This window comes from Ovis aries, chromosome 13 (genome assembly GCF_016772045.2).
Source record: "Ovis aries strain OAR_USU_Benz2616 breed Rambouillet chromosome 13, ARS-UI_Ramb_v3.0, whole genome shotgun sequence".
Taxonomy (NCBI): domain Eukaryota; kingdom Metazoa; phylum Chordata; class Mammalia; order Artiodactyla; family Bovidae; genus Ovis; species Ovis aries.
The window spans coordinates 41,587,629-41,608,973 of NC_056066.1; the positions used below are offsets into that span (position 1 = coordinate 41,587,629).

At 50.3% G+C, this 21,345-nt stretch overlaps 2 protein-coding genes across 3 annotated transcripts in view; one reads left to right on the forward strand and one right to left on the reverse strand.

Moving 5' to 3' along the window:
* Positions 1 to 1,902: 1,902 nt before the first annotated feature.
* On the forward strand, positions 1,903 to 10,495 carry GZF1 (GDNF inducible zinc finger protein 1). 2 transcript variants are annotated; one of them, XM_027976775.3, is made up of 6 exons: positions 1,903 to 2,344; positions 3,480 to 4,876; positions 5,928 to 6,022; positions 7,448 to 7,615; positions 8,094 to 8,251; positions 8,510 to 10,495. In XM_027976775.3, the coding sequence occupies exons 1-6, from the start codon at positions 2,039 to 2,041 to the stop codon at positions 8,843 to 8,845; spliced, it is 2,460 nt and encodes an 819-aa protein (XP_027832576.2). In that variant the 5' UTR covers positions 1,903 to 2,038; the 3' UTR covers positions 8,846 to 10,495. The 2 variants fall into 2 exon arrangements, with proteins under 2 accessions (XP_027832576.2, XP_042085578.1); XM_042229644.1 differs by having other exon boundaries at positions 2,289 to 2,436.
* Positions 10,496 to 11,795: 1,300 nt separating this feature from the next.
* The window catches only part of NAPB (NSF attachment protein beta), a 35,716-nt gene continuing 26,166 nt past the window's right edge, over positions 11,796 to 21,345 (reverse strand). Inside the window, exons 6-11 of the mRNA XM_004014303.5 lie at positions 21,022 to 21,077; positions 20,351 to 20,435; positions 16,768 to 16,872; positions 16,026 to 16,094; positions 15,662 to 15,712; positions 11,796 to 14,778 (exon numbers count right to left, since the gene is read on the reverse strand). Of these exons, the coding sequence (XP_004014352.1) occupies positions 14,668 to 14,778; positions 15,662 to 15,712; positions 16,026 to 16,094; positions 16,768 to 16,872; positions 20,351 to 20,435; positions 21,022 to 21,077 (477 nt within the window). The 3' untranslated portion in view covers positions 11,796 to 14,667. The remainder of the gene's footprint in view (positions 14,779 to 15,661; positions 15,713 to 16,025; positions 16,095 to 16,767; positions 16,873 to 20,350; positions 20,436 to 21,021; positions 21,078 to 21,345) is intronic.

The window sequence follows — 21,345 nt, forward strand, 5'->3', positions numbered from 1 at the left end:
CACAGAGGTGAGAGATGGTAGGGATGTGGCCAGGTAGTAGGGCTGGAATGCTGGACTTTAATAGGAAGCCCCCCCCCCTTATGTCCCCCCAGCACCTTAGAAACCACACTTCTCAGTATTCACTTTTGGATTCACACAAAACAAGACATGGAACATCTAGGATGCTACTGATACTTAATCATACCCTCCCTAGTTCCCATTTGATGTTTACCTGATCTGACAGGAGACAGCTCTGTTCTGTAGTGGCGGAGGCGTGTGGCCAGCACAGAGCTAAGTTATGGAGGTTCAATCCTAGCTGTCTTGTTCTCCCTGTGTGATCTTGGGTAAGCTAGCCAACCTCCCTCTGCCTCAGTCTCCTCATTCATATAATGGGGTAATACTACTACCCCCTCAGAGTTTTGTGAGTAGTGACTAACATCAGTAATGGGGGAATGGTGTAGTAGTGGCCCACCTTCTGTAACCATGTAGCACGCTCTGTTGTTATTATCCTGAGACTTGAGACCAGTTTGGGTGGAGTTGCTGGGAGGAGATCTGTTTGCAGGAGGAAGTCAGGGCCCCTGGTGAGGGAGGGGAAGAGACTCCCAGTCTGGAGAGAGACTAAACTCTCAAGGCATGCACCTGGCCCTGAGGCCAACCTCCAGAAACTGGGATGACTTCTGGAAATCCTCCTGAGAAGAACAACTGTGGGATACACTTCCTAGTGCACCTGGAGGGAGGAAGAGCCCACGAGTGTGTGAGGAGGGCAGGGAACCGGCAGAGTCTCATGTTTTTTTTAGCTGCAGTAGAAAGCAGAGATTGTACGGTAGCTAGGAAGCTAGAAATCAGAAGCTAGAAAGTAGGGCGGAACAGATGGTGGAACTGCTTATCTTGTTTGGGCTTCACTGTGAATAGCGGCTGACCCATTTCCCCAAGGTCACAGGCTTCTGCGCTGACTGCACCCAGGCAGGGCAGGTGGGCACAGTGCCAGGGGGCAGGGAGGGCGTGTGACATGTGCCCCGTGTGGAGGAAGCGTCGGGCCATGGAAAGCCGAGCTCAGTCTTCTGCCACACGGCCTCCAGTCTTCCTGGTCCTGGGCTCCTTCCACTAGTGACACTGTGATCATCAGGGCGAGGCCTCCCGCTCTGGGATGGACTTGAGCACTTATAGTCCTAAACATGGAAACTGAAGGATGATAGTTATTTTCAATGGCTTCCATTCCTCCTGCCCTAACTACATGGAAAAGAGGCTGCTGCCTAAGGCGCCCTTGCCTGGACCCTGGCACCCGGGCCCTGCTACCCGGGTCCACACTACGTCCCAGCCGCTTCAGGCAGATGTTTTCCAGACGGGTACAGAGACAGTAAGAGAGTGCTTGTTCTAGACGAGGACCGTGCAGAGGATCTGCCTCGTTTCTGGACGTTGTCTACACTGTGCAAACTGAACCAGAAGACACAGGATGAGAGGTCGGCCCAGGATATGTTGGGCCTCTGGGACAAATGAAGACAAAGGGAGGTTCGGAGCGGCGACGTGAAGCCTCCGGAACGGGGCGGGGGCGGCCCAGGCCCCGAGATCGCCTACGGACAGCCGAAGGCTCGCACACCCCGGGAAGCGGTGGCCGGAGCGCGAAGCTCGCGGGCTCTCAGAGCACACGAGGCTCCGGCTCACCTCCTGGCCGCCCGCGCGCCTGCCGCCCGCGTGCCTGCAGCCCACATCGACCCCAGCCCCGACTCCGCCCGGTGCTGCGGGGCTAGACCTACAGATTTCCGCTGCACGTGACGGCGCCCCGCCCCCTCCAGGTGCCAAGCCCCTCCCCACCGCCCCGCCCTTCCTGCGCCACGCCCCTCCTTGCCCCTCCCACCGCCCCGCCCATATGACCCCACCCACCAGACGCTCCGCCCCATCTGGTGCCCCGCCCTCCTACTGTCCGCCCACCCGGCTGGGGCCTCGGAGGAGGGACCTGCGCGTCAGGCGCAGGTCTCCCCCACGGGGCATGTGACTTTCTCGGCCCTGCCCCCGCCCCCATACCGCGTCGCGAGAAGCTCAGAGCCGCCGGCACAGTGTTATGCGCAGGCGCAGACCCTACTTCGCGGCGGGTGACGCAATCCTGCGCAGCCGGCAGGGCGTGCGGCGGCAGCGTGCGTCGGATCACGTAACTTTTCCGAACGGCTTCCGCCGCCCCCAGTGCTTGCGCAGGCCCTCCCCTCTACCAGCTGGGGGCGGGGCCGGGCCCGACGCGGCCAATCGGTGTCGCCCTCGCAGACCCCACCCCCGTGCCCCGCCCCCCGTCCGTCGGGCCGCCTGTCTGTCTGTCTGTCTGTTCCCAGGCCTAGTCCTCGGAAGCGTGTCTGCGGCTGCGGCGAGGTGGCGGGTACGCGGCCAGCGGGGTGGTGGGCGGCAGGCCTGGCCCCCGCCTCGCGCTCAGTGGCCACCCGCGGGCTGGGAAGCCGCCGAGGAGTCGGGGTCGGTTCAGCGGGCGGCGGGCTAGGGGAGAGGCGGCCACGGCCCCTGCGTCCGGAGGGCGCTGAGGGGCTGGACCGGGACCGGTGAGGCCGACCTAGGGACCCGACCGCACCGGCGGGACGGAGGCCGGGTCTGGGAGGACGGGCCCGACTGGAAGGCGGTGTGCTCTGGGGGAGGCGCAAGTCAGACCCGGCCGCTCCGTGACCGTGTCAGGGGGCGCCCCCGCGAAGGCTGCCCCGGGGTTGCCGGGCCGCCGGCGTGGCTGCCACTCCAACGGCGGCCTGTCCAGCCTCCAGCCCAGGAGCCTCTGTGGCTGGAGGGACTGAGGGCCCTGCTCCAGGTAGCGCAACTGGACCCCAGCGCTATGCCCCCGGTCGCCCCAGTGCAGTAGGACGGGCGTCCGGGGGTGGAGATGCCATGGATTGTCCGCTACTTTCCAGGAAGTTTTCTTCGTAGAAAGTAGATATTTTCTTCAATCGGTTGTTTCCAAAGTCAGACAGGGTTTGCTTTCCTAACCGTGGTGGCCATGTATTTTATCTGGTTTCCAGATCAAAGCGTTTGTGTTTTGGTCGCTAAGTCGTGTGTCCGACTCTTGCAACCCCGGGGACTCTAGCCGGCCAGGCTCCCTAGTCCATGGGATTTCCCAGGCGAGAATACTGGAGTGAGTTGCCATTTCCTCCTCCTGATCAACGCAGCACAGCTTATTTATTGTTGCTTTAAATTCTGTTTACAAGGTCTGGGTCTGCAGGCAAATAACAGAATCACCTCAAGAAGCAAATTGTTGCTTTAACATACTTCATTAATAATATCTTTAGGGCAGCCTTAGTCTTTTTTCATACAAATGTCTCTGGAGGTACACTGGGACTTCAGAAAAAATGCTAAGATGTGATGTGTGACTTGAAAGTGTACGGGAGAAAAGTTAGGTTTTTTAGGTCGTTCATCAGTTTATATCCTCTAAAGAACTGATATGTAATCCTCACAGTTCTTATTCCTTCTGCTTCGGAGGTTGCTGTGCATGAATAATTCTTGGTTTGTGTTCAAAGGTGTTTCTGGGAAGAAGAAACATGGAGAGTGGTGCGGTCCTGCTAGAATCCAAGTCCTCCCCAATCAACCTCCTGCATGAGATGCACCAGCTCCGCCTGCTGGGTCACCTGTGTGACGTGACCGTCAGCGTGGAATACCAGGGCGTCCGGGAGGAATTCATGGCCCACAAGGCAGTGCTGGCAGCCACCAGCAAGTTTTTTAAGGAAGTGTTCCTTAACGAGAAGACTGTGGATGGTGCCAGGACTAACGTCTACTTAGACGAAGTGCAGGTAGCCGACTTTGCTTCCTTTCTTGAGTTTGTCTACACGGCCAAGGTACAGGTCGAGGAAGACCGGGTACAGCGCATGCTGGAAATGGCGGAAAAGCTGAAGTGTTTGGACTTATCCGAAACTTGTTTTCAGCTGAAGAAGCAGATGTTAGAGTCGGTACTTTTGGAGTTGCAGAATTTCTCAGAGTCTCAGGAGGCAGAAGGGAGCAGCGGCGCCCAGGTTACAGCTGCTCTCGCCCCTGAGGCCTGGGCAGGGGTGGCCACTGATGGCCCTCTGGCCAATGGGGTTGCCAGTTCTTTGGATCCCCCAGCAGAGAGAATCAGCAATGGTCTGTTGCCAGATCTGACCCCGAGGAAGTCCAGGGAGAAACCAGACAAGAGGAAAGAGGTGGCTAAGCCCCCCTACCCCAAGCTCAGAAGGGCCAGTGGGCGGCTGGCCGGGAGGAAGGTGTTCGTGGAAATCCCTAAAAAGAAGTACACGCGCCGACTCCGGGAGCAGCAGAAGAGTGCTGAGCAGGACGTGGGGGGCTGCGGGGGCCCCCGGGAGCCCAGCCCAGAAGCCCTGGAAACCGAGAAAGAAGCAATCACGAAGGACGAGGAGGACAGCGAGGCTGGGGCAGGGGCGGAGGCCGCGCCGCCCAAAGTGGGGCGAGGTGAGGAGGGGGACGAGGAGGAGGAGGGAGAAGAGGGCCCGGGTCGGCGGAGGAGCAACTTCCAGTGTACGCGCTGTGAGAAGGCCTTCTTGTACGAGAAGAGCTTCCTGAAGCACGTGCGGCTCCACCACGGCGTGGCCACCGAGGTGGTGCACCGCTGCGACACCTGCGGCCAGACCTTTGCCAACCGCTGCAACCTGAAGGGCCACCAGCGGCACGTGCACAGCAGCGAGCGCCACTTCCCGTGCGAGCTGTGCGGCAAGAAGTTCAAGAGGAAGAAGGACGTGAAGCGGCACGTGGTGCAGGTGCACGAGGGCGGCGGCGAGCGGCACCAGTGCCAGCAGTGCGGCAAGGGCCTGAGCTCCAAGACGGCGCTGCGGTTGCACGAGCGCACGCACACCGGCCACAAGCCCTACGGCTGCTCCGAGTGCCCGGCCACCTTCTCGCAGCCGTCAGCCCTCAAGACCCACCTGAGGTAGGCCTGGGGTGGGCGTGGAGGCGTGGGCGGCCGGCGTGGTCCCCTCTCCCTGGAGGGGTCACTGTTCGGTTGCTCCTTCTCGAAGTCGGGGGCTGCTTCCATTGTCTGGGTTCTCCCTGGAGACAGAGATGCGGGGATGGCGCTCTCTGGGTGGGGCCTGGGCTGATGGGGACCCCAGCCCCCCGTTCAGGCTCAGGGGCCCCTCTCCATCCCTTACAGCCCCCCATCACCTCTGCTGAGTCGGGCCAGAGACCCCAGACTGCCTTACTTTGGGACCCTGGCCTGAGACCAGTCAGGTGGCACAGTCTCCCTGGAGACTTAAGCGGAGGGACACTTCTCTGGGTGTGGAGAGTGCCTGCCACCTGTCAGTCTGATAAGCTCCAGGGTTAGGACAGTTAGAGATTCCATGTATTGATTCTGAAGTACAGGTAGGTGACATTCAGTTTTTAAATAAATTCCCTTCTGATGTTCAGTACTTATACTTGAAATTCAGACAAAGCAGTTTTCCACTCTCCCCGAGATCTGCCCTCTCCCTGGGCCAGTCTGGGGGTGGTAGGTGGGTGTTCATTGTCCTTTTCCTGCCCCAGCCTGGCTCAGGAAGGGCTCAGGAAACGTGGTGATGGTCACTCCGTTCTTGCCCCGACGTGCAGGGCTGACATGTGTGCCCTGGGGACCAGCTGGCTTCATGTGTTAACAGTAAAGGTTTTGACCACATGGTTCTTTGTCAGTCTAGGTGACTGTTCTTAATGAGGCAGTTTTATAAATACCATGTGGTGCTATTGAGTGTCTTAATCTGTGGAGGTTCGGCCTCTGCCTGCATGTGGGGCACCACTAACCACACGGCCTATTTGGCGGGCTCTGTGTCCGGCAGGACTTGGCAGTCTTGCCTCAGGCAGAGACTGACTTGGGGCTGAGAGTCCTGGGCCTCACTACCTTTAATTCCTTCACATTTGGGCTTGTGGAGCAAAGGGTTTCTGCAGGGGAGGGAGGAGCTTGGTGATGCAGAGTGAGCTTTGGAACACAATCTGAATTACTCTTATGGTTTCAGAATTCACACGGGGGAAAAACCTTTTGTCTGTGATGAATGTGGTGCAAGATTCACTCAGAACCACATGCTGATTTATCATAAAAGGTGTCACACAGGTAAATATGCTGCTGATTGAATATCTTTCCTGTAGGAGGGAAACTGCAGTTTATTAGTTTAGATGTTGCTGTCTGCCTGGGGTTCAGGTTAAAGCCGGGATTTGCTTCCTCATCTAGTAAGTGAGCACAAGTAAATGAATAAAATATGCCCACTGCCTCCAGTACCATGTGCCCATGGCCATGACCTTTGTGTACTGCTGGTCCTGTGTCCGAGGCATCCAGAGGTAGCCTGGTGTTTCAGCCCCAAGTTCCCTTTCCAAGAATCTTTCTCAAAGAAACTGCTCAGAATGTGGGGAAAGCCATATGCTGTTATCTCCATTCTTGCTGTTTCTAGTAACACAGCATCAGGAACAAATGGACCGTCCAGCCCCAAGAAAGTGGTTCAATAATCGGGTAAATCCACCCCGTCCCACCCAGGACCAAGCCTTTCGGCCTAAGGTCTCTGAATGATTACGAAAAATGCCTGTGCTTGGTTGTCAACTTGAGATTCACAATGAAGCATACAGTGAATCCCAGCTTTCCTGAGAACCTGCAGACTTAAGAGTTATGAGGTGTTGAAGTGGTGGAATTATGGGGTTGTCAGAAGTTTTGTGGTATAATTTCATCATGCAAGGGAGAACGTTTAAGCTCTCCATTCTGATTCTGCGCAGTGCTCCTGGGGTCAGAGCCCCGGGGAGTCCAGCTGTTGGGTATTGTGCTTATCACACAAGCCCAGTTTTTTCCTGCCTGCATTTAAAAGTGTTTACTTCTCTGCACTGTCCTGTGAGCCTCAAGTTCCGATGGTGAGACAGGTGAGCCACTAAATGATGTGAACTACTAGACTGAAAAAGCAGAAGTGGTGTCTGATCAGAGTGGAGGAGGGAGTCAGGTCACACTGAAGCATTCAGTTAGAACTGGTCATTTGATGGACTTGCTAATATGTTCAGATTTTATTGAAGCCAGTTTTGGCGTTTGAGAAATCAGGGCAAACCTAACAGAGGAGTCTGGGGTGCAGACTGCACAGCGTTGGAGGGTGGACGCCCTCCTGCTTCTCACCTGCCCAGGTGGGCGGTCGCTGCTCCACGACAGCCACGTGTGCTCACCACAGACTCCGCTCCCTTCCGGAAGGGCGTCTGCTAGAGACCCACCACAGCCCTGTGGAAAAGTCCAACTTTTCCAGCAGACTGTTCTTGTTTGGGAATGACTGCATTTCCAAAATGTGAGCTGGCTGGACGTGCTCTTTCATCCTAATCTACTGGAATCTTTCTGGGGATTTCCAGTGGGCAATTCCACCAACTTTGGGTAGCAAGCACTGTACCTGAGTAGATGTTTCCGAGTAGTTTTCACAAGAGAAGGTAGCCCGCAGCCTGTCGGGGCACTTCGGAGGGTGGACCTGGTCCTCCCGCCTGTGTCACATCTAACTCCCTGTCTCCTCTCTCTGTGTAGGTGAGAGGCCTTTCATGTGTGAAACGTGTGGCAAGAGTTTTGCTTCCAAGGAGTATTTAAAACATCACAATAGGATCCATACTGGGTCCAAACCCTTTAAATGTGAAGTTTGTTTCAGGACTTTTGCTCAGCGGAATTCACTTTACCAGCATATCAAAGTCCACACAGGTATGGCTGGAGTGTCGCCAGAGATGGGAGGTCAGTGTGCAAGAAAACATCCTGAAGGTTTTATTGAAAAATTATTTGCAATTTTAACTTTACATTATATGCTTTAATAGCATTTAAAACTTTCCTGAGTTTCTAGTTTCTCTGACAAACTGGAAAGGTCTAACGTGTACACAGATGTGGACATGTGAACATTTTCAAACCTTCAGATTAGAACTAGGGGTGACGGTGTGCATGTCTTTTTGGGACACCACACGTGTGCATGGTCAGGTGTGACTAGAAAGTAGGTGAGCTGCCTGCAGCCACTGCACCAGCTGTGGGTGAGGCCACGGCCCCCGGGACCCCTTGTGGCGGGGGGGCGTGTGCTCCTGTGGCCCTGCTGTGGTGGGGGTGGGGGGGGCGGGGGGTGCCACCGTACTGCCACAGAGCAATAGGCAGCCCCTTCCCCTCCCTTCCCCCTCCCTCCATCCCTTCCCCTCAGGGGAGCGGCCATACTGCTGTGACCAGTGCGGCAAGCAGTTCACGCAGCTCAACGCCCTCCAGCGCCACCACCGGATCCACACAGGGGAGAAGCCGTTCATGTGCAACGCGTGCGGGCGGGCATTCACCGACAAGTCCACGTTGCGGCGGCACACCTCGGTGAGCCAGGCTGGCCCCGGGGTGCTGCTTCCAGCTGCGCAGCCCTGGATGGCGGAGTGCCCGTCCTCCTGCCCTGGGGCCCTCCGTCCGGGAGGGGGGGGCCTGGTGCTGGCCGAGTCCATTCTGACGGGGACCGCGGTGAAGACGGGTCTGATGGGTGAAGGCTGTCAGGCCCAGTGACAAGTGGCTGTGAACCAGGGGTCTGTAGACCCTGGGCAGGGACACGTGGGTGACCGCTGTTGTGTGCTTGCTCCGCAGATCCATGATAAGACGACTCCGTGGAAGTCCTTCCTGGTCATCGTGGACGGCTCTCCGAAGAACGGCGACGGCCACAAGACTGAGCAGCCTGATGACGAGTACGTGCCGTCCAAACTCTCCGATAAATTGCTGTCTTTTGCAGAAAATGGCCATTTTCACAACCTGGCCACCGTCCAAGGCAGCATGCCTGCCATGCATGAGGACAGCCCCGCAGACCCAGCCTGCAAGTCCGACGGCCCCGTGGGGTCCCAGGACACGCTGCTGGCCACTGCCATCAGTGAGCTTAGCGAGCTGACACCACAGACAGAGCCAGGCCCACATAGCTCTGCTCTCTGACCCACGTGGACTGGAGCGGGGTCACCTGCCTGGAGGGTTCCAGCCTGCACTTGCACGGGAGGGCTGGATGTGAGCTTTCGTCAGGGGCCAAGAAGCAGGCAAGGATGGCTTCCACAGTTTTCTGAACTGCTACTTGCACGTCGCTATCAAGTCACTTCTCAAGCTTTCCCTTAGAAATCCTGACCCGCATGACCTCAGCCACACTTCATCAGCAAACAAGGCAGTTAGCGTCGCCTCACAGACCTCTGGTGGCAGCGCCCTGATGCCCAGCAACCCTGACACTCACAAGGCCGCGGTTACTGCTCAGCTTAGTCATGGGGCAGAGCACCAACCCTGCTCCTGGAACTGTGTACCAGCTTGCTGCCTTAGGCTTTGTGTAGGTTTGTTTCTGATACTTTAAAGCTATTTTTCTACCAAGGTGAAAGAAAACTGGGAACACATATTTATTTTCAGCTGTTTCTTTCCTGTCAAACTGAAGCCCATCAGAGATGCTCTGGGCTGGAGATGAACGACAGCACTTGGCCCCCACCCTGCTTGTAGGCACTAAACCGAACGCTTGCCAGGTAGCTGCTCATAGCACACATGCAACTAGGAAGTTGGTCATTAAAATGACTTGAAGTGAAATGTGGCCATCAGGTTTCCTTCCTAAAAACCCAATTAGGTAAAAGCTGTCCTACCAAAGACTAGCAGAAAACAGTGGAGTAGTTTTCGCAAAGAGGTGTGAAAAAAGCCAGGGGCTGAGAACACTTGAAACATAGTGTAGTTATTTTATCCATAAGCAGCAATGCAGTGGTTGTGGCAAATCTAAGAACACAAGAGTATTGGTAGTTTTGCTAGACTTTTACTTCATTTCTGTGATTTTCAGAAACCCAGTGTTTTCATTAATGCGTGAGGAGCCTGACACAGGCAAGTCACTGACACACGTTCCCCTGGGAGCATGAGCAGATTGGGCAGCAGGGACCAAGCGCCTCCACACGCTCCTTCCTCTCTGATTAGCCTTAACAGTGGACCATGGAATGGCCAGCCTTGTCTTAAATGTGCCTGTCTCACGCTGGCCACTCTTGCCCAAGTGGCATTTGTATCCCGCCCCAGCCTGGTTCTTGACCCACTGGCAAGGGCGGTTCACCGTGTGCACAGTGCTTTGACTCACAGGTGACCCAGATCAAAAGCAAAGAATTCCTCTGTCACTAGTCGCTCTTTTTCTTAAATTTTAATTTATTAAACTTGCTGTGAAAACACTCATTTTCTAAGAGAAAGGTACTGTATGTTTAAGTCCAAGATGGAGACACAGGTGCACGAAACGCCAGAAAGAAGACCCAAGATGCTTTCTTCCCCATAAAACGCGGACGGTGCCCTGGGGGCTGACAGGCCACACGCCTGCTCCTGGGGTACTGAGTCCCACGCGTCTCCTGCTGTGACAGCAACACCCTCTTGTATTTACAGAACAGAAGTTATTTTCACACACGTTTTCTCTCAACAGAACGAACCTGCCCGCTGATGAACTGTTTTATGGGATAAAGTCATCTTAACGAGAAGGAATTTAAATAATAGATTATTTTGTTACCTACTGGAATTAATTTTTGTCTTGAATTTGTTTTAGAGATTCTACAAAAGTTTTATGTGTTAATAAATGTTTGTTTTGTAAAAATAGTTTTGCAAGGCTGTTTATTTCCATGATTAGAATTCATGTTCTGTAGAAATCAGATTCCTGACTGAAACAGGTATTTGCATTTTCTGGTCCTTCGAGAGTCTCACCAACCGTCTGCTGCACTTGTTCTGAGATGTGACCAGCCCGGCCCTGTGCACAGGCCCAGCCTCGTCACGGCCATGGTGAGTCTGCTCCACAAAGCCTCCTCTGTCTACAGTCACTTGTCTGTCTGCTTCTGGGGAGCGGAAGGGAGGGGAGGGCTGCTTCCTAAACTGCTGAAGGTGCATCTCAGGATCTGGGGACATCTCCGTTTCTCCCCATGTAGGTGCTGTGTTGCCAGGTCAGTGTCAGCCCCAGACCCTCTGGACATGCTACCCAAAGGGGCCATTTTGCACCTAGCCTTCATGTGGAAGATGCAGTCAGCCCAAACTCCAGAGCTCCCCTGCCTCTGCTTTTACCCAAAATTTGTTGTACAGACTTTGAAAATAAATTTGACCAGGTGGTAAGGAAAGACCTTTCTTAAAGATGACCTTCACAGATACGTGGTTTTACTGAAGACAGTCACCTAAACTGACCAATGTGAGTGTGAGTTGTAATTTAAACTCTTAACTGGCATGTCACGTACCTTGCCACAGCAAGGACATTTTTTGAGACCAAAAGAGTGCCTGTCCCCTTAACTTGATGGTGTTCCTGTTGCTTAAGGTGAAAGGCGATTTGTCCACAAGCACCAAGGCAGGCAGGAGGGTACAGGCACAGGGCCAGGTGGCATATCAGTCAGACCCAGCTGACGCCTAGCAACTGCCCACTTCCCTCCACCGGCAAGGGGCTATGGGACCCTCCCCGAGGCTGGCCAAACCCACCACAAGGGCTTCTGTTAGGAAACAAAGATTCTAAGAGAGGCATCTGAATAAGAAACTTACCTTGAGGATCAACGACGGGGCAGAGCTCCTACATGGGATCACGTGTTAGTCTATTCATTGTGAGTTTGCCTCGAATGATCTTTGAGGGACCTGACCAAGGCACTGAGCACCAAGTCAACGTGGCTCCGCCAAGACAGACTGAATGTTGGCCTCTGCCACCAAGGCGCCGCCCCTCCCTGAACCTTGTCGGAGCTCCCTGACCTGGCAGCAGCAAGGATGGGAATGTGGAGACTGCAGAGCCCTCGGCAGACCAGCAGTGGCACCAACAGACAGGATGGGTCTTCACAGAGCCCGGACAGCCATGCCCACTGCCCGGGGACACCTTCCAGAATGAGAAGCCAGCCCTGACCTGTGCAAACCAGCCAGGAAAGACACACCACGGTGCTCATAACTGGGACTTTATTTACTGTACAGGTTCACACAAAATACACAGACTCTGTGAAGGTGGATTTATCATCCAGGGTGAGTTTTCATAATACACCCTCCCCGACAGCCCCAGGGAAGAGAGGCCCAGGCCCGCCGCAGAAGCCCTGGGGGTTGACTCTGGGCATCTGAAACACATGGTGTCAGAGGAAACAAGAAACGCACACGCTGTGGTTACAGGGGCACTGTCGCACGCGGTCACGGCTGTGCAAGGACACTGCTTCCAAATCATTCAGTAAAAAAGAAGTTCACACAAGCTAGAAAAACGTTGCCACAAAAAGCAAAGCTTTCCCATAAGAAATTTTAACTCTTAACAATGAACTAAACGTGACTTGCTAAAATATGAAGACTGTAACATAGTCATTATATTTTGTTCATAAATAACGATTTATAAATGCTGGAAGTCACCGCTATGAGTCACAGCACTGCCCACTCTGATGGAATGTTTCTAGGGAGGAAGCCTGGAGCTGTTCCTGGGATGTTTTTCTTCTCACTTTTATGTTCTAGTGGTCTGTTCTAGCCATTACAATTATTTTTTACTTTTTCATGTGAAATATTAAAAACAAAAGCATCTTAACTCAGGCACTGGTCCTAGTGTTCAACATACCAACTCTGATGTGATAAAAGTGAGGGTGGCTCAGGCGTGTCCCAACCCTTCGACCCCGTGGACGATACAGTCCATAGGATTCTCCAGGCCAGAATACTGCAGTAGGTGGCTGTCCTTTCTCCAGGGGATCTTCCCATCCCAGGGACTGAAAATGGTGCCAACAGTATTTCTCAAAACCACAGATCTTCAGACAGGGGTCTGTCAGGGGATCAGGATAAAAAGCTAATAAACAAACGTCATTTGGTTTTTCCTTTACGTGGTCAGACCACAAGTTTCCTTAACAAGTGGAAGCAGACTTTCCAGACCGGCGACAAAAGTGCATGACTGGCAGGGAGGGTTACCGACCCCTGGGTAGGCAGGCCTGCAGCCGGCAGACACACGCTCATCTCACCCGTGTGCTTCTGACAGGCTGGGCACTGAATCACGTAGAGCAACAAAACCCCACTTCTCTAAGTGTGTTTTTCTTAAAAGGTTCTGATAGAAAGTGAAGAAGTACTAAGCAGGCTCTGTTCCAAAATGGACCATAACCAACAGCCAGCTTTCTTTTAAGGATCCCAGACCTTTGAAGGAAAGAAGGAATCCTCACTGGATACCAGGGTCCAAGGTCAGAGTACCCCATGTCTCCTGGTCCACTGCGACTGCCCTGTGGGCTGGGATAGAGCCACCACTGCCCCTCCTCTCCACCAGCCCAGGCCACATAGATGACTCCACAACTACAGCCACCGAATCCTCACAGCTGCCCACAGGGCTGCTCCATGATCAGGCCTCCGCTGGTCCTTCTCAGCCTCCTTTCTGCCACTTTCTCCTCCCTCCTAGTCGGACTTGTTCCCCATCCCCAAACCTTCCTCCCAGCTCAGCCCTCAACCTAGACCCACTCTCTATTTCTGCCCAACAGCACCTTTGAATCCCAGTTGCTGGCCATCCAAAAATTCAACACCTTTCAAATACCAGTTAACATCTGACAGGACATAGGAAATCCCATTTATCTGTCAACACTGCCATTACCTAGCAATAAATGCACATCAAACAAATCACTTAGAAGAGATTCAGGAAACAAGAGCACGTCTAAAGCACAAGGTTATTAGCACGTAACATCAAGGGCAGGGATTAAGTTCACAGGTCAATAGCACACATATATAAGTCAAAACAATAGGATAGAATTCAAATACACCAGATAAAACAATCCATCAGCTAAGGACAGGTCCCCTCAGAAGCTCACTGGGGCTCTTTCCTGATGGTGCAGTAAACTATACTGTACTCAGCCCACCAAGCCCATCGTGTCCAATTAACAGATAAAATGAATGGCAGACAATTAAAAATGAAAATGAGTAACATACAAGCTTCGACTGAGCTAACCTCCCAGCTCTGGTGAGGATGTACACAAGGGGGCACACGGGGTGCCCTCTCAAAGTGTGTGAACATGAAAGGAAAGGGATATGCCAGTTCAAACACCTTTCTGTGAAGGTGAAGCAAGGGTCCTGCCCCAACTAGAAGTGGACACTCCCTCCAGGAAAGGAAGACACCTGTCTCTCCTAGATCTCACGCACAGTGCACTTATGAGCTCAGGTTCACCTCCACACGGCCACACACATGAGCAGGCTGTGTCAGGAAGCTCCCTCATCCCCACTGCAAGCACCCAGCAGGCCTGGCTGACCTGAATTCTCACGTGCACATCAGCTACAGAACAATACACAAGAGCAGGGAAACGGGTCACTGGCACCATCAAAAGAATCACGAGATAACAAAAAGGATAAATAATTCTAATGAGGAAAGTCATAAATGCATTCCGAACAACCATCCTACACTAAACAAACACGTTTAGAGAATCCACCAAGGTGCAGGTTCACAGAGAACATGCAAAGCATCTATTACAACAACTGGGTTGGGTACCAAGTCCAGGGAAAGGGACATAAAAACATGGCAAAATGAAACACAAGCTCTGCACATACTGAAATACCAAGGAGGAAGATTCTGGAGCAGTTCTTGGAAAACTCTGGGGACTCTGACAAGCGGGAGGCAGCCCGTCACACACGCACAATACGCATAAGAGCGGCCCACCCGCCCACAGCACGGTGACACACGCGGCGGCTTAAACACACACACACACACATCGTCAGGCTCATGTGCAACGAAATGAAGCCGTTGAATGGGCATCCCACAATGATCACTGGCCCTAACGCAAAATGAACAAGGACTCGGCAGCATGCCGCAGGGACACTGTGCCTCACTTGAGGTCTCCGTCCCCCTCCCCGTCCCCCTGGATGGATTTCTTGATGCGCAGCAGCATGGTCGTGAGCCACTGGTCCAGGCGGGAGATGGAGTCAAACTCCTTCACCTGGTGAAGGGAAGAGAAGCAGAAAATGGTCCACAGAAACACAGTCAAACACAGAATTACACCATACTAACTCTAAAATCATTCATTCTAGTTTACAACTTTCTTCATTAAGAGCTTTTTACATTGCTCTTATGCTAACATGCTGTGGCAAAAATCCACAGCAGCCTTTGTAACTGGACAAAGAGCACGTTTAACATGACAAAGGACGTAAGACTTTGTATAAGGACAAAGGGATGTGGAAAATTAATGTGGCTCCAGTCTCCAATGAACACAAAACACAGTTGCAGAGAGAGACCAAAAGGAAAAATTCCTTCAACTCACTTCCATGAGTCATTAAAGAATGGACTTTCACAGGGTGAAAATGGTTTTGTAGCAAAAGTTAAAGGGGGAAACTCGCCCTCCCACCATGGCTTCAAAGCCAGGTTGAATGAATTACTGAAAGGCACTAAGAAATTCACTTTGATTCTAAACGTAAGATGGAAAAATATGGGAAAACAGGAAATTGGTGAATGTTAAAAAATTTTTTTCCATTTTATGCCAAGAAATAACAAACTCTCACTGCTTTATTTTTATGTTTTAAATTTAACTGATTTAACTGATATTACTTCACACTTATTTATGGATCAGATTTTCCATAGAAAATACCCAAATAAATCATAACTGTATGTGATATATATTTGCCTTGCAGCTAAAGTCAGCAGAGCTCATAGACTGTCTTAATTTTGAAGGTTGGTGGAATCTAAAAACATTTCTTTTGGAAAACAACACAGATATAGCACAATAATGTCCAAATAGGTGTTTAGCATTTACACAATGAAAAAGAGAAGTTGTATCTACAATGTCAACTTTCAGAGAACACACTAAATCCCAAAGGGGAACTTACTGCTTCTGTGTAAGCTTCACTGTTCTGTTCTTCATGAGCTTCTAGAAGTTTCTGGGAATATAAATACAGAAAAATTATCTTGGTTGGCTAAAAAGTTCCATCTATGAGTGAATACTTTAAACAGAGAAACAGCCTTCATACTACACTAACTGATGCTGCCAAATGACTTACAAAAATGGGGAAGTTATCCAATACAAGAGGCACCCAGGTCAGGGATCCAGGCTTGTGCTAACATTTCTGATCCGCCCAATTCAGAGCATGGTGTGCACCCAACCCTAACGGCATCTGAGGCCTAGCGTGCGAGAGCAGGACTCACGACTTCACAGGGTTAAAATGTTGCTAGATTCCAATCCCACTTACTCACTTTCAGTAATTTGCATTCTCTAGAGTCAGTGAATGCTGGAAACATTTCCTCGTATTTCTCAAGAGCAAGCTGAGGAAGAAAACGACTTGTTAACATCTGAGTCACTGAACCAGAAAATGAAGCTTTGACGTTCTATTAACATCAACACAATTTATTTACATCCTGTTTAACTGTTACACTCAACATCAAAAGCAACCTGAACTGATCAAATCTACTTATTTTTAATTTCAATTTCAGTTAAAAATAAACTTCTAAACCAGTTTTTCTGAAAGAGGCTGCTGTGGAGAAGACCACACGAGACAGATGTCATCGTCAAACCTCCCAGGGCAGGCGTCTGCTCTCATGCACTGGACGGATGCTGTGCCCAGGCGCCAGGGCCCAAACCCCAACCCTGTCCTCGCCTCTGCCTCCAGCCTTCACTCTGCTTTTCACTTCTCCCAATTCTCACTCCAACTCCACTTCTGAGTTTTAAAAAAGACATGATTCTACTTTTCCTATCTCCCCTCAGCCCCCTGATTTCTTTAAACCAAACTACTGAACGAGGTGTGGCCCCTGGGTTGCTTTAACTTAAGAGCCTTGACAGCTGGGATTCCAGCGGCCGCAGGACAGCCAGGATGGGGTCAGGGATTCATCCCTGTCTTGTTTTTCATGGATACAGCGCAGTTTTGCTCTGGATGACGGCTGAGCACCCGCGTTCAGGATGAATGAAGCACATCAGAAGCTGGGCCTCAGGGCGCCTCACCTTGGCGTTCAGCTCATCCACTATGAAGTGGCAGAGGGCAGCTTTAAAGAAGTAATCCTTTGCACTGTACTTCAACAGAGGGTTATCCATGGTGTTGGCCCCAATCTAGGCAAGAAAGTGGGATCAGAGTGAAAAGGTTGGCTCTCCTACAAAAAGCACGCTGACCCTCACCTGCTCTTTAGCAAGTGCTCTCTCTGCGTCTTATGTTAGAGAAGCTATGAAATCCATTCTTTTAATCCAAAGTCATGTACCAGAAATGTGACTAGACAGGAAACAGTATTTGAGACAGAAAGTGCTGAACCTGTTAAAAGCGACTCAGAATTCCATTTCCAGGAGGATGGAATAGACTCGCTGTCTTCTGTCCCTCCCACTAAGTACAACTAAAAGCCTTGATCCTTTTATAGAAAATTAACATCAGGAGACTAAAACGCAGAGCGAGGAGCAGACCAGCATGGGGCACAGGGCAAACGGCAGGGAGTTGCCTGCTTTTTCTTGCATAAACCCCTGACTTGGAACAGAAAAAGCCAACAACCCATAAATGCCAGTGGGTGAGGCAAAGAAAAAAAATAAGAGTGAGGGAACAGACGGACGTCTGCTTTCTCCAGCCAGAGGGCCAGGACAGGAGCAGTGCACAAGACAGGGAAGGCTCAGATGACACCTGCTCTGGCCCACCCCACCCACAGCAGCAAATGCCAGAGAGAGATGGGACGCCTGTCCTCCTGGGACTGGCCGGAGAGCTCAACTCTCCTGCCAAGGGAGCCAACTAGAAGCCAGCCTGTGGCCCCACCACAGAGGCCTTTGAAGCCCATGTGGGGTTTGCACCATTTCTCCTAGAGGGAATGAGGCATCCTCGCCTCCCAGCGCACCTGGCTTTACCATCACCTGCTAAGAACCAGGAGGCCGGGTAGAGAGCCTGGTCCTATACCTCCACCTGGCAGGAACAAGTCATACCCCTTCAGTGTCAAAGAAGACCAGCTGAGAGAGGAAGTTTAAACAAGACCCTGTCCTATAACAAAATGTGAAAATACCCAGTTTTCAAGTAAAACTGACTTATAATACCAAGAAAAGGGAACAACTCAGGTTGAATGAAAAAAAGGGTAACTAATAAACAATAGTTCTCACATAGAAGAGATGTTAGAATTATCTAACAGATGTTAAAGGAATCCTCCTAAAATGTTTCCACTGGCCATTACAAAAGTGCTTGGGACCAGAGGGAAAACCAAAGCATCAGTAAAGAAAGAAAAAAAAATTTCAGCAAAAAGCCCTAAAAGATACAAAGAAGAAATGAGCAGAAACTTCAGAACTGAAATACATAATAGCTGACATAAAAAATGGATGGGTTCAACAGCAGAACCCATGGAAGAGAGGGAGGACTCAGAGAACTGATGGCAGAACATTAGAAATTACTCGGTCTGAGCAGTAGAGGGAAGACAGACTGAGAAAAGAGGAGCAGAGCACTGGGATGTGTGTGACGATAAAGCAAGGCCTGGCATCTGGGCCGTCTGAGTCCCAGAGGGGAGAGAAGGGAGTGGCTAAAAATCACTTGAAAATATAGTAGCTGAAAATTTCCTAAATTTGCCAAGAAATGTAAACCTACAGATTCCAGGAGTTTAGTGACTCCAAACAAAATCACAACAAAAACACCCTTGCTAAGCCATACAAACTTCTGAAAATTGAAGACAAAGGAAAACATTTTGAAAGTGACAGAGAGAAACGCCACCACACCTACAGGGAAAACAGCCTGGATGACAGTAAACCTCTCATCAGAAACTAAGCCAGCCATAAGGGCACATTTCTTAAGTGCTGAAAAAGAGCTGTCAACCCAGAATTGTATGCCCAGGGAAAACTGTATACCCAGCTTCAGGAATGAAGGGGAAATCAAAACATTCACAGGCGAAGAGACACCAGAAGAATGTGTCACAAGCAGGCCTCCCCTAAAAGAATGGCAAACGTTGCCCTCAAGTAGAGCAAAATGCGGGAAGAGATCCTGAAACATCACGAAGAAAGAACACAGCAAGCAAGATATGGGAAAATACGATGGGCCTTCCCTCCCCTCCTCAGTTTTGTAAATTAAATTGGGTGACTGAGGTAAAAACTGTAATAGTGACTGATGTGTTTCTAAAAGTGTGTAGAGGAAATACTAAAGACAATTATATATTGAATGGGGGAGGATAAAGGAACAGAAAGTAAGTAAGGTTTCTGTATTTCATTGGAACTGAAAAAAATGACATCATTACCCTGTGATACAGTATGTAAATGTAACACCTAGAGCAAAACACTACAAAGGCTATTTAGAGAGAGATACTCAAAAATACTTTAGATAATCAAGCAACCCCCTCTAAGGCAGGAAAAAAGAAACAGCAAAACAAAAACCAGATAAACAGAAAACAAAAAAAATAAAATGGCTGACTTCAATTGTAATATGTCAATAATTACATTAAATGTGAATGGTCCAAATACACCAATTAAAAGAAACTGGCAGAGTAGACTTAAAAACAAGACCTAACTCTACGCTGTCTACAACAAACTCACTTCAACTGTAACAACATAGGCAGAGTGAAAGAAAAAAGAATGCATAAAGATACGTCACATACACGTTAATCAAAAGAAAGCAGGAGAGGCTATATTTAGTATCAAAGACTTCAGAGCAAAGAGAATTACCAGAGACAGAAGGGGGCATTATATGATAAAAGGGCCAAAGCAGCAAGACACAGCAACCCTAAATAAGCATGCGACAAACAGAGCTGCAGAACAGCATGAAGCAAAGACTGACGGAAATGCAAGCTAGACAAATCCACAGTGACAGAGACTGCAGCACTCCACTCTTAACAACAGAAACAGAAAATCGGCAAGTATACAGAGGAACCCAACACCATCAACCACGAGCAGCTTACCAACATCTGTAGAACACGTCACCCAGCAACAGCAGCACCACAGAACATAAAACAAACTTACAAGGACTGAAACCACAGACTGCACTTTCCAGCCACAACAGGATCAAACTAGAAACCAAAAACAAAGATAACAGGGACATCTCCAAACACTTGGAAACTAAACAAGACACTTATTAAAAAACCCAGGGAAATCAATAATTTATTGCTATTATAAAAATAAATAAAGATAAAACAATGTCACAGAATCGTGACAGACAAAGCAGCACTTCGAGGGAAACTGACGGCACTAAAAATGCCCACACAGCAAAGAGGAAAATCCGCAAGTTAAGCTTCCACCATCAATGCCCTACAAGAGAAGAGCAGAATAAACCCAAAGAAAGTAGAGGACAGAAGTCAAGATAACAGAAGGAATCGATGAAAATAGAAAAACAGTACAGAAAACCACTGAATTCTACCAAATATCTAAAGAATTAACACCAATCCTCTACAAACTCTTCTAAAAAATAGAAGAGGAGAGGACTCTTCCTAACTCATTGTGAGGCCAGTATGACCTTGCTACCAAAGACATCACAAGAGGAAATTAAAGATCAACAGCCCGTGTGAACACATGATGCAGAATCCTGAACAAAACACCAGCACGTGAACTCTAGCGGGCCTTCTGCTCAAAGCTGCGCAGACAGCAGCCTCACCTGCTCGAAGATCTCGATGGCCTTCTGGTACTGCTCCAACTGGGCGGCGTATGCAGCCACTTTCAGCAAACATTTGTTAGCCGAGCTGAAACCAAGAACCAGGGCAGGGTAACAGTCCCAGGGAAAAATGACAAGACACCTCAACGCACCTTCCCCAGGTCCAGTGCAAGAGACCCCAGAGAAAAAGCAGAGGCTTGCCTTTCATCACACATCACACAACTGTCAGACCCTTTCATCACACGTCACACAACTGTCAGACCCTTTCATCACATGTCACACAACTGTCAGACCCTTTCATCACACGTCACACAACTGTCAGACCCTTTCATCACACGTCACACAACTGTCAGAACCTTTCATCACATGTCACACAACTGTCAGACCCTTTCATCACACGTCACACAACTGTCAGACCCTTTCATCACACGTCACACAACTGTCAGACCCTTTCATCACATGTCACACAACTGTCAGAACCTTTCATCACACGTCACACAACTGTCAGAACCTTTCATCAAACATCACAAATCAGACCCTTTCATCACATGACACAAATCTATCAGACCCTTTCATCACACGTCATAAATCTATCAGAAACTTTCCTCACACATCACAAAACTATCAGAACCTTTCATCACATATCACAAAATTGTAAGAAAAACAATACTTGCCTGTTGGATTCCTCCCCCTTGTAATAATCGGCTGATTGTTCGTAATGGGCGATAGCCTGAAAACACACATGTTTTATTCAAACTACTTGTTTGAAGAGTTGCATTTACATTTGCACAGGTATTTTTTTCCTATAAAAACCCTTTTCAACAGCACAACTTTCATAATCCGGCTTGCTTTATTTTGGGAACACAAGAAAGCATGTGCTTCCAGAAACCTGGTGGCAGGTGGCTTGCCATCCACCAGACTCTCTTCTTCCTGACCCCTGACCCAGACAAATGCCCACCACCCCATTTCCCCAGGTCTGTGACAGTCAGGGGCAGCCA

Coding starts and splice junctions, on each gene's coding strand:
- GZF1 (XM_027976775.3), top strand. CDS start 2,039: ATGCGCAGGCGCAGACCCTACTTCGCGGCGGGTGACGCAATCCTGCGC. Junction 4,877..5,927: donor GCCCTCAAGACCCACCTGAG/GTAGGCCTGGGG, acceptor TTATGGTTTCAG/AATTCACACGGGGGAAAAAC. Junction 8,252..8,509: donor CGTTGCGGCGGCACACCTCG/GTGAGCCAGGCT, acceptor CTTGCTCCGCAG/ATCCATGATAAGACGACTCC.